The sequence below is a fragment of the Heteronotia binoei genome, chromosome 21, assembly GCF_032191835.1.
Source record: "Heteronotia binoei isolate CCM8104 ecotype False Entrance Well chromosome 21, APGP_CSIRO_Hbin_v1, whole genome shotgun sequence".
Classification (NCBI taxonomy): Eukaryota; Metazoa; Chordata; class Lepidosauria; order Squamata; family Gekkonidae; genus Heteronotia; species Heteronotia binoei.
The window spans coordinates 153,852,069-153,864,783 of NC_083243.1; the positions used below are offsets into that span (position 1 = coordinate 153,852,069).

A 12,715-nucleotide genomic window follows, 5' to 3' on the forward strand; every position below is an offset into this window, starting at 1 on the left:
AGGACTTTTGTTGGCAGGGTGATGTCTCTACTTTTTATTATACTGCCCAGGTTTGCCATAGCCGTCCTCCCAAGGAGTATACATCTTTTAATTTCATGGCTACAGTCACCATCTGCAGTGATCTTGGATCCCAGGAATGTGAAATCTGTCACTACTTTCACATCTTCCCCTTCTATTTGCCAAGATGTGATGGGACCGGATGCCATGATCTTAGTTTTTTTGATGTTGAGTTTCAAGCCTACTTTTGTGCTCTCCTCTTTCACCCTCAACAAGAGATTCTTTAGGTCCTCCTCACTTTCTGACATTAGAGTAGTGTCACCTGCATACCTGAGGTTGTTGATGTTTTTCCTGGCAATCTTAATTCCGGCTCGTGCTTCATCCAGACTAGCATTCCGCATGATGTACTCTGCATATAAATTAAATAAGCAGGGTGACAATATATATCCTTGTTGAACTCCTTTTCCTATTCTAAACCAATCAGTTGCTCCATATTCCGTTCGGACAGTTGCTTCTTGACCCTTATACAGGTTTCTCAGAAGACATGTGAGGTGGTCTGGTACTCCCATCTCTTTAAGGACTTGTCACAGTTTGTTGTGATCCACACAATCAAAGGCTTTAGCATAGTCAATGAAGCAGAAATAGATGTTTTTCTGATACTCCCATGCTTTCTCCATAATCCATCGAATGTTGGCAATTTGATCTCTAGTTCCTCTACCTCTCCGAAACCCAGCTTGAACTTCTGGTAGTTCCCGATCTACATATTGTTGAAGCCGAGCTTGTAAGATCTTTAACATGACCTTGCTGGCATGTGAAATGAGTGCAATGGTACGATAGTTTGAACATTCCCTGGCATTACCCTTCTTTTGGACTGGAATATAAACTGATCTTTTCCAATCCTGTGACCACTGTTGTGTTTTCCAAATTTGTTGACATAATGTGTGCATCACTTTAACAGCATCATCTTTTAGGACTTTGAATAGCTCAACTGGGATATCATCATCTCCGCTCGCTTTGTTGTTAGTAATGTTTTCTAAAGCCCATTTGACTTCACACTCCAGGATGTCTGGCTCAAGGTCCTCAAATTCACTGTCATGGTTGTCCGGGACACTGAGATTCTTCTTGTATTTGTAACGCCTGATCAGACAGCCGCTTTGCTTTCTTGTATTTCTTTTTCTTTGGGATGGTGCTGATCGCTGCCTTCTGTACAGTGTCACAGTGTCCGTCCATAGTTCTTCAGGCACTCTCTCTATCAACTCTAGTTCCTTAAACCTATTCTTCACCTCCACTGTATATTCATAAGGGATGTGATCAAGGTCAAACCTGAATGGCCTAATGGCTTCCCCAGTTTTCTTCAGTTTAAGCCTGAATTTTGCGATGAGTAGCTCATGATCTGAGCTGCAGTCAGCTCTAGACCTTGTTTTTGCTGACTCTAAGGAGCTTCTCCATCTTTGATTGCAGAGTATATAATCAATCTGATTTCTGTGTTGCCCATCAGGTGATGTCCATGTGTTGAGCCTCCTTTTAGGTTGTTGGAAGAGGGTGTTCGGTATGACCAGCTTGTTCTCTTGGCAAAACTTTATTAGCCTTTGTCCAGCTTCATTTTGTTCTCCAAGGCCAAACTTGTCAGTTGTTCCGGTTACTTTTGGATTTCCTGCTTTGGCATTCCAGTCCCCTATGATGAGGAGGACATCTTTTTTTGGTGTTAATTCTGGAAGGTGTTGTAGATCTTCATAGAACTGGTCCACTTCAGCCTCTTCTGCATCAGTGGTTGGGGCATAGACTTGGATTACTGTGATATTGGATGCGGACCGAGATCATTCTGTCTTTTTTGAGATTGTATCTCATTACTGCCTTCCTCACTCTCTTGTTAACTATAAAGGCCACACAATTTCTTCTATGGGATTCTTGCTCACAATAATAGATGCAGTGATCCTCTGAGTTAAATTCACCCATGCCCATCCATTTTAGTTCACTGATTCCCAAGATGTCGATGTTCATTCTTGCCATCTCGTTTGACCACATCTAGCTTACCTTGATTCATAGATCTTACATTCCACATTTCGATGCAGTATTGTTCTTTGCAGCATCAGACTGTTCTTTCACCATCAGACACATCCACAGCTGAGCGTCCCTTTGGCTTTGGTCCAGCCACTTCACTCTTTCTGTGGTTACTTGAACGCTCTTCCTCAGTAGCATATTGGACACCTTCTGACCTGAGCGGTTCATCTTCCAGTGCCATATCTTTTAGCCTTTTGTTACTGTCCATGGGGTTTTCTTGGCAAGGATACTGGAGTGGTTTGCCATTTCCTTCTCCAGTGGATCACATTTAGTCTGGGTTCTCAGCTGTGGCCTGTCCATCTTGGGTGGCCCTGCATGGCATAGCCCACAGCCTCATTGAACCGCGCAAGCCCTCTCGCCACAACAAGGCAGCAATCCATGAGATTACTTGTGCTTATTTCTGAATTGCATAAAAGCAATTTCCTGATGGTAAAATGTAACCCACAGGGTCGCTTGACCCATACAGTCCGTGTTAGGTGTGAAACAGTATTGTATCTTGGTCCCCCAGCTATTCAGCATTTACATTAATTCAATAAACCCTCCTCAAACTGGACTTCCATCTGCCTAAATTGATTCCCACATGGGCAGATGACACAGTCATTTTATCCCACTCTGAAGCACGGCTTACAAAAGCCCTTTGAGCTCTCACAACATATTGTAAGGTGGAGCAGCTAACAATTAACTTAAAAAACCCCCTAGAATTCTTTTATTTCCCAAAATAGTTGTCAAGCATAGATGGCAAATTGATGGCCATGATATTGATTAAATGAAGGTTTTAAAATATCTACGGTAGTTTTCCAGTTGACCAGCTCATGGAGGTCTCAGATGGTCCATGTCACTGAGAGAGGAATCAGCCACCTATACTCCAAAAATCTTGTTGGCCTCAAAGGTGGTACTAGACTTGAATCTAGCTGTTCAGCTACCACAAAATTCTTTTTTCTTTTTGAAAGATGGCTCACACATACCATGTGCAATTAAAGTCTTCCAGAGCATTTATGGCTGACAGATATTTCTCTAAAAAGATTTTCATTCCCTGGGAACAAACTAAATTTTTTCATTCTATTGGTGTTCCAAATTGGGTCCACAATGCCCTTCTCAGAGCGCAGTCGGGGATGGTATTGTTTGAAGCATGTGGCTGGTTTTAAGTTGTACGCTTTTGGCTAAAACTAAATTTCGACACTTTTGGGCTAACTTCAGTCATTTGTACAGATAATTTTTGATGGATGAAAGCTATTGAGAAGAAATGAGGACTGTATAGATTCCCACCCATAGTCCTACTGCACCCTGGGCTTCTGGGAACAAACAACAACAAACAGCAGAGGTGGTAACTAGTGTTGATAGTTCTCTGTATCTATCTGCAAATCTTTAACACCACATTTTGGAGAAAGGCAGTATAAATCATGAGTTGCAGAAAAACCATAGTTTATAAATAAATTTTGTGTAAGATGTGTATACAGCAGTAAAAGGCCTTCTCCAGATCCATGTAGAGCAGAGATCCCCAGACTTTTTGAGCCTGTGAGCCCCTTTGGAATTTTGACATAGAGTGGTGGGAGCAGCCACCTTTGTGGGAAGCCATTGTGGGAGTTGGCACCAACCATACGCACAGAGGAAGCCCAAGTGCAGGGGACAAGAGGAATTAAAAAAAAATACACTGGGAAACAAAACCACGCTGTAGCGGCAACGCTGTAGAAACAATGTTATTTTAACCTTTACAGCCAATCACATCTCCAATAGCCAATCAGAAACGCTGCTGGGCAAGAGCCTCACCTGGCCCCATCTACTTTTTAAAAACACTGGACGTGCACCAGGGAAGTTGTTGGTGAGTGCTGTGCTCTTCATGGGCATCATGTTGGGGACCCCGGCCTACAGCAGTCATTTCAAACCCCATTAGAGAAGGCATCACCATCACCAGTGGTCTGACCTAGCCTCAGATCGCAAAGCATGGAGGCACACCATCCACCAGGCTGTCTCTTCCTTTGAGAACGCACGCATAGCTGGTCTTGAGGACAAAAGGAGATTGAGGAAGAATCGCACTGCTACAGCACCAACCCTAAATCAGATTTTTCCCTGCAGCCGCTGTGGCCGGACCTGCCTGTCCCACATTGGTCTTGTCAGCCACCAGCGAGCCTGCAGCAAACGTGGACTATTGCACCCTTCTTAAATCTTCTATCACGAAGCCAAGCCGAGAGAGAGAGAAGGCACCAAGTGCCAGGAGAATTAAGGTGTTCCAGGTTGTAGGAAGTGTAATTAAAGGGGTCTGCCGCCCTCCAGCACGGATACACAATCTGTGCCAAGTCTCCCCGCAGGACAATGAAGAGCATATGCGTGTGCGTATTACAGGGGAGAGTTTACGTGGGTGTGAAGAAAAGCGATCCTTTTCAGAAACTCATCGAGAAAATGCCACAGAAAATGGGGAATCTGAGTGAGCGCCGGACTCCGGGCTCGTTTCTCTTTCGCAGCTGCTGAGACCCCTCCCGGCCTCGAGGGGTGCCTGATCCTCTTGATGATCCTGGGCTTCGAGAAACCGCGGACTTTAGCGGGAAATAGGGGGAGGAGAACACCGAATGATGCAAAGAGCGAGTGGGCGGCAGGAAGAAGCGCCGCTCTCAGCCAGGAGGGCCGGGCTTGTCTCGCTTTGCGCGGGGGGAGGCGGGAGTCGGCAGGCGGGGCGCTTGCAAGGCCATAAATGGGTGTCGCCGGGCTCCGGGCGCGCAGAGCGTGCAGCAGCAGCAGCAGCAGCAGCAGGGCGGCGGGGAGCCAGGGCGGCGCTCGTTGCCGAGAGACCCAGCGCGCAGGCGGCGGCGGCGAAGCGGCGGCGGCGGGCGTCGCGATGAAGGGTCCGGCGTCGGCGGCGTCGGAGGTGATCCGCGAGGGCGAGCTGGAGAAGCGGAGCGACAGCCTCTTCCAGCTGTGGAAGAAGAAGGCGGTGGTGCTGAGCAAGGACAGCCTGAGCCTCTTCTCGCCCGAGGGCGGCGCCAAGGCCAAGGAGCTGCGCTTCGGCGCCATCCAGAAGGTGGACTGCGTGGAGCGCACCGGCAAGTACGTCTACTTCACCATCGTCACGACGGACCGCAAGGAGATCGACTTTCGGTGCCCGGGCGAGAGCTGCTGGAACGCCTCCATCACCATGGCGCTGATCGACTTCCAGAACAAGCGCGCCATCCAGGACTTCAAGAGCCGCCAGGAGGCCGTCGAGCAGGCAGCCGCCGGCACCCGCGACAGGCGCCTGGCCAGGGCCCCCTGAGCCCCCCGCCCGGCTGGCCGGGCAGATCCCCAAAGGTGAGCCGGGTGGGAGACCCTCGAGAAAGGGGCTCGGGAAGTGCTCTTTAAAGCGTTGGGGGCGGGGGGGGGAGATAGTATGCAGCTTTGCATTAAACGGAAGACTGGTCTTTGGATTTGTCTGAATTGCAAAGTCTTCTCTGATGTATTTACGGTAGGTTATTTGTTTCAGTAGGCATTAGCCAATACTGTTCACACCACGGACCTAATTCCTACTGTTAGGGGCCTAGCAAGGGCTTCAAGAGCCGCCAGGAGGCCGTCGAGCAGGCGGCCGCCGGCACCCGCGACAGGCGCCTGGCCAGGGCCCCCTGAGCCCCCCGGCTGGCTGGGCAGATCCCCAAAGGTGAATAAAAATAGCAAAATCTCTCGATCAGTGCCTCGTTTGTCTTTTTACGCTGCAAGTCACTGATCTTCCTTTCATTGAATAACCGGAAACAAAGTTCCGGTCGCATTATCTCTCCAGCGTGCTTGAATCCATACAGTGGAGGAAAGCCCAGGTTATCTTTTATGTGCCTCCATGTGAGCTTCAGCGCGTTGTCCTTTAATTATTTTAAACTGCTCCTAGAGAGAAAACGTAGAGGTGACATGTTTGCTGCAAAGGATGCCGCGCTTCCAGCCTTGGCCCCTGCCTGGGAGTCTGTAAAAGCAGTAGTTTCTTTTGGTTGACTATACTGAAATATGACTGTCCCTGCTTCGAATGCTGAAGATGATGGGGCCCTGTGGAAGCGCCCCCCCCCTCATTTATGTGACAGACTCCTCTGTCCACCTAGGGACAAGGCTAGTCCAGACTAAGTGGTTTTAGAGGGTAGGGTTCAGTTCACTTCTTGCATAATGTGTTATTACTTCAGCTGAGCTACCTCTGCCCTTTTCCAGATATAAAATGTTTGTGTGAATCTGGTATATAGATACCCACCCCACATATGTGAGGTAGGGCCAATGACCTTCCCCCTCCCCATATGATGCCCTGAAAGCACAGACGAATTAATAGGATCAGCAATAGTGCAGTTGGTTGCTGCTTTCAAGTACTTCTTCAGGTACTTTCAGGTATTTCTTATCTCTAGTTCAGCACTGCAGCCTAAAAACCACTTGTTGTGGGCAGGAGAGTTCAATCCTGTTGCAGATTTACTGCAGTCTTAATCCATTGAAACCAATGTATTAAAGTAACTGCTTAAGGTTGTGCTGGAACTCAGTTATATTTAGGATTGGAGTGTTTGAGTCATGAACCGCTTGAATGTGCTTCTGGAGCAAGAGGGGGAGTAGGACCACTGCAGAATTCATGGTATAGAATCTCATGATTTGGGGTTATTTTTCTTGCAAAATTATTAAAATTAAGTGATTTTAAACTTATCAGAATTTTTAATGTTTAATGTTAATGTAACCTTGTCTTTTGTATAAGGGAAATTGAATGATGTTGTTAGCCGCCCTGAGCCTGCTCCGGCGGGGAGGGCGGGATATAAATAAAATTATCTATCTATCTATCTATCTATCTATCTATCTATCTATCTATCTATCTATCTATCTATCTATCTATCTATCTATCTATCTAAAATCAGTATTATTAATTATTAGTTATTGTTAGTATTATTAGTTGACCTAAATATGTCAAAGTTGGAATTTAATTGATTTCAGTGGAACAGACTTCCAAACAAGTGCCTTATATAGTGCAAACCTATGCAAAATTCTCCAGTCTAAGACCATTGATCCCAGTGAAACCCTACCTAGGATTGTCCTTTCCAGTGCCTAGTTGGAGGGTAAAGGAAATACAGCTGCAGTATGCAAGTTGACCCTGTGCAGTTCCATTTCTTGGATGTCAGTCCCACTGAGGTCCAGTTGGGCTTGCTTAGTTGAGTGTGTGCATAGAATTGCTGCCTAAGGTTGCAGTAAATTCCATTAGGCAAACTGTGGCATAACAATGAATGCACTTTTCAGAACCCTTCTAGTTCAATTCTGTATGCCACTGTTAGGATCTCTAAGCCTGATAGGACTTCCTGTAGTAGCAAAACCCCAGAGATGGAGCCTTTAGTTTCCCTTTCATATGATTTGTTGGATTTAGGCTGGGATTTTGATAAGGGCGGGGGACATCTCACCATACAATATTTTTTTTGTTTGTACTGGTTGCTTGCCTTGTATCATTAGTGGTTTCTTCCTTTTTTCCAGAAAACTGAAACTCTGGATGACAAACCAAATAAGCGTTTTGGATTGCACCAGGACAGGATACCAATGAAGGAAAGCAACAAAGGATGCTAGCAATAAGGTGGTCTCTTCCAGATCTGATGAAGTAGCTGAGAAGAGGTTGAGCTTCCTTTGAGAGGCATTTATAAGCCAAAGACCTTTTTTTTTTTTTTTTGGAAAAAAAAGATTTAAGGCAAAGTATGGCTGTGTCTGCAGGATGCCCAGCTGTGCAAAATGTTCTCATTTTCTATATGGGATGCAAAGAATATGCAGCAACTGTAGCTGCAATACCAGTTTAAATTATTTGTAATATCTATATTTGTATTTATTTTGATATCTTTAAGCCGATGTATGTCTTAATATTGCTACTTCCATTTTAAATGTGACCATTCCAAATAAAGTACTTTTTTATTACTTAAGTGAAACGGTTTTTTATTGGCAGGGGGGAAAAAAAACATTGCTAGTGTGCTGTGGGCCAAAATCTACAGATCTGGCCTTTCAAGGATTCAATAAATAGGCCTGTAGAGAGGTCCCCTTGCCTTACTGGGCAACTTTCCCCTCAAAACAGCATCCATTTCTGACTCCTTTCCTTTCAGTATCATGTTGAATGGGATCAAAAGACTATTCAGGTCAAGATATATCGTCATTCCTTCCCCTCCCCAACTGTTAAAACATGCCTAAAAAGGACTTTTGTAGCAGTTAAAGACTTGACTTCTGTGTATTAGAACCTTCTTTGCTGGATACACGTAGTGGGTCACTGGATAGATACCTTTATATATGAGGTTATGAGAGAAATAGTGTAAAAAAGACATAAAATGTGAGAAGGGCAGGGTGTACAAATCAAACATAATCAAGAAAAGCACAGAGGACACTTATAGCAGTAACTGGCCATTTCTCTAGAGTTGCTGAACTGGTTGACACCAGAAATGGCTGCCTAATTCACACCAGTGTGCCACAAGCAGGAAACAGCTGAACTGAGGTGCTTGCAAATGAAGATCTCCAGATTACTTTTCCGAAGTGAGCCATGTGCTATTCAGAAAGGAACTACCTCCTCACTGCCTTTGGATTCCTAGCCAGTCAAGCCTGAGAAAAAATGCTCCTTTGTAAACCCTAGTATGGCTATTGGTCAAACTGCATGCTGAAATTGTACATGAGGGTAGAGTAGTACATTCATGGAGGGGCATGTTAATCAAGAGGAGGTGTGTGATATGTTAGCTACGAGGTTTCAAAATGATTGGACCAGGGGGTCCAATTCTATGAGCCCCAAAATATGGTGCCCCTAGCCTTCATTATTTCCTATGGAAGAAAGGCATTTAAAAAGGTGTTCTGTCCCTTTAAATGTGATGGCCAGAACTCCCTTATGTATTTAGACATAAGTGTCTAAAATTTTCAGAATCCGAACATAACAAAACTACTGGACATGTAATCTGATTGTGCTAAGCTATTGTCTACGTGAATGGATATAGCTTTTAAAGTACCGTGGTTTGGCTGACCCAAGACAACCCGATTGTTGAGAAATATAGCCAAGAAGGAACTTTCCATGTCCAACCCCCCTCCCCTCCATTGCCCATTCATGGTTTCCCACTGCTGGTTGAAATATGTTCTATGAAAGAGAACATGGTATAAACATTTTCAGATGGTTCAGGCACGGACTGATGTGTTATTAGGCAAGATGAAGGCACCTCGGGCCCACTGGTAATAGTGATTAGCATTTATGTTGTACTGCTGAGTATTTGAAGTGCTTTGCATGCTTCTGTACTCCTATAAAATGTGTGTTTTAGATGGGCTGGTGCTCGGTGTGAGAGAGTGAGTTGCCTAAATCCACTCAATGTCCTTGTGTAGTGAAGAGATATGAATCAGGGACTTCACAGATCACCTTCTTTAAATTGTCACCATATATCTTTTCACTCTTCCTTATTGTCTAGTAGAATGTGCTGGTATTTCAATTCCCCATGTGTGCCCTCTGCAGTTATAGATCAGTTATACAGCAGTAGCCATGTTTCCATCTCAATAACAACCTTGCCAACTGTGGAGAAACACCATTTTACGCGTGGGTTTAACTGTCTGTGAGTTGGATGGGAGGAGACTATCAAACTCTAGGTAGGCTTTTGCCTAGTCTTCTCATTCAACCCTCCCCTCCTCTCTGTAATCAGTAATCTCAGGGCAACTCCCTAGAGAGGACAGGAAATCCCTCAAGGTTAGAGGAGATCAGTAAAAAACATGAAGGTTCTTTCTACCATATGTGGTGGACTTGTGAAAGAGCAAAAAAGTATTGGCAGATGATTCAGCAAGAAATTTCTAAGATCTTGGGATATGAATTCAAGAAAGTTGCAGAGACTTTTCTGTTGGGATTACAAATGGAAAAATTTCCAAAAGAAGATAGAACTGTACTTGCTTTCAGCTGCTAGGACATTATATGCGCAGTTGTGGAAGCAAGAAAAAGTACCAGAGAAATGGGATTGGATTATAAAAGTTATGACATGGAGTGAAATAGACAAATTAACAAGAATATTAAGATACTATGATTTAGAAGTTTTTAAGACGGAGTGGAAAAAGTTTAGAAGATATGTAGAAAAAGAGTGGAAAATAAAAGGACATTGGACAATTTTTGATAATGATTAAGTTTTAAAAAAAAGAATATAATTTTTTGTTTTAATAGTTAAGGGTACCTTTAAATATTTGCATTTTAAGTAAATAACACCAGTGGGGGTCAAGTAATGGGGGTGGTGGTGGTGGGTAGAAAGTAATATATGGGGTAGATGAAAGAAGTTTTTAAAGATGTAAGAAATAGATTTATTACCATATGTTACCAATAAAATTGTTTTAACCCAAAAGGTTAGAGGAGATCTGCCCCAGAATGCTGCAGGAGAGAGAGCTAGTTCCTGGGTGGGAACTGCTGTATATATTATTGAGTTTTTTTGGCAGGAAGTCAATTAGTCGTTGGTTGGAGATTGCAGCAGGCAGCCCTTTTCCTGGGCCAGAGGCGGTGGCCATTTTGGGGGATATGTTTGACCAACTTACCCAAGAGTAACTAAGTAAGGTGCTTACCCTGCATACTGTCTAGTTAGGGCATGAGTTTATAGAAGGGAGAGAGGAGTGTTTTTGCCTATATGTTATTACTTCCGTTCTCTTTTGACATGCCTATAAACAGTTGTGAGTTTTCAATAAATCTTTTAACAGTTGAAGGAGTGAAGTCCTTCTGTACTACATAGTTTCCCCAACCACTTTGAAATGCTAGAAGTGGGTTGGAATCCCTAGGAAGGAGAAAAATGGCAAAATGGCCAGTTGCCAACTCTCCAGGGAAGCTCCAAGGATCCCTGGGAAGCCCTGAGGTGAGTTCCTGGTGGTATAGAAGGGAAGTTAGGAGACTGTCCTATCCAACCAGAGCCCAAGACAGGGACAATGGTGGCAGCAATACCCTGAGGCGGTAGAGTGGAACAACCCCTTCAGGTCAGAATTTAAGGAGGGGTAGGCAGAGCTGGGGTCCCCCAGCTGACACAGGCCCAGTCCTCCACACTAACTGAACTGAATGTCTACCTTAATGGCAACTATGCACAACCTACATACACTTAAGTACTTTGACATTACCCTGGATAGGACCTTGAGCTATAAATACCATATTACCAATGAAGCAGTGAAAAAATGTGTGCAAAACAACATTCTCCAAAAATTATGTGCAACTTGGGGTGCCTCTTAAATGCTCAGCTTTGGGGTTGGTGCATAGTACTGCAGAATATGGTGCTGCAGTGTGGCTCAACAGCTCTCATGCCCACAAACCTGATGCCCAAGTCAATACAACAATGAGAACCATCAGTAGGTGTATTAAACCTACTCTGACCTATTGGCTACCCATGTTGTGCCACATCGCTCCCCTGCATCTCAAAAGACAAGATGCTCTTTTTCATGAATATAGAAAGGTAACAGAAAGCAGAATTGTCCATCCACAAAAACATGGCTGACGTGGGCCTATCCAGACTAAGATCCTGACACCCAGCAATAAGATGGGTACCTGCAATCACAATTTTTTGATTTAGGGGATGAATGGTTGTGGACATGGATGTAATCAGTTCCACCTGATATCCATAACCTGCTAAAATAAACACCAATGAGAGAACCACAGGATTTGACTTGCCATGTAAAGTATGGAAGATGGCTAATAGAATACAAGCAGGCTTTGGCAGTTGTGCAGACCTGTTGTTTAAATGGGGCAAAATACCAGGCCATGAATGTTAGTGTGGTGCAGCCCACCAAACTATTTCCCATCTGTCACAGGAATGGGAGCATCATGCTTTTCAGGGAGATGTGACGGCTATGTAAACTCTCCCCAGCTGCAACTGAGTGGGCTGAAAATCTAGATAATAGTATTTAGGGGGACTGCCTAGTCGGTCTGCATACCCGTTGTATCAACTTGGTTACATATTTTATATTATTATATACTTTCTGTATCTCTACCATACAATAAATAAACAAATAAGCCACTGTGGAAACAGCCACATCACCTCTGATTCAACCCTTTACCAATACACTGTAGCTGTTGTAATGTCTTTCTAATCTCCCAGCATTACCGTTATTAGAAAAAACTGTATGTGAATCCAAAGCCTGCTCTCATCCTAGTGTGGTGTAGCAGTCAGCGTTGGACTAAGATGTGGCAGACCCATGCTTGAATCTTGGGAACTTGTTGGGTGACCTCGTGTCAGCCACACACTGTCAGCCTAACTTAGCTCACAGGATTGTTATGAGGATAAAATCGAGGAGAGGAGACTTATGTAAGCCATTTCGAGTTTTGCTACAGTTTGGCACAAAGTCCACTCTAATGCCTAGTTTTGCAGATGTGGTTTATCATATTGGTACCCATATTGCCCTGAATAAGTTATATAGAAATCATATTCCACTGAAATCCATGATACTTTCTTTGAGTCCAGTGATGCATTTAAGACCAATAATGTTTTATTCAAGGTATAAGCTTTTTTGTGCATGCAAGTAGTTGGATCTGGGTGTAAAACAGTGCCTCCTGTTGCAACTGGCTGGTAATGTGTCTTTTTGGAATTGAATTGGTGTCATTTATGGCACCTGTAAAGTTCATTTAAGTGAAAGGAAGCCCCTTTCTTTCTCTGGGCTTGTTCATGATTAGTGTGCTAGAATTTCTCAATCAAAGGTATGGCTGAGTTTATTGTATGTGATTCCTTAATGCCGTCCTTTATTGTGC

General features: G+C 44.2%; 1 protein-coding gene across 1 annotated transcript; it reads left to right on the plus strand.

Moving 5' to 3' along the window:
- Window positions 1-4,879: 4,879 nt before the first annotated feature.
- Window positions 4,880-5,321, plus strand: LOC132589231 (pleckstrin homology-like domain family A member 2). The gene has a single exon (XM_060261926.1). The coding sequence runs from the start codon at window positions 4,889-4,891 to the stop codon at window positions 5,300-5,302; it is 414 nt and encodes a 137-aa protein (XP_060117909.1). The 5' UTR covers window positions 4,880-4,888; the 3' UTR covers window positions 5,303-5,321.
- Window positions 5,322-12,715: the final 7,394 nt, after the last annotated feature.

Excerpts from the sequence above, each read along its gene's own strand:
- LOC132589231 (XM_060261926.1), top strand. The coding sequence starts at position 4,889 with ATGAAGGGTCCGGCGTCGGCGGCGTCGGAGGTGATCCGCGAGGGCGAG.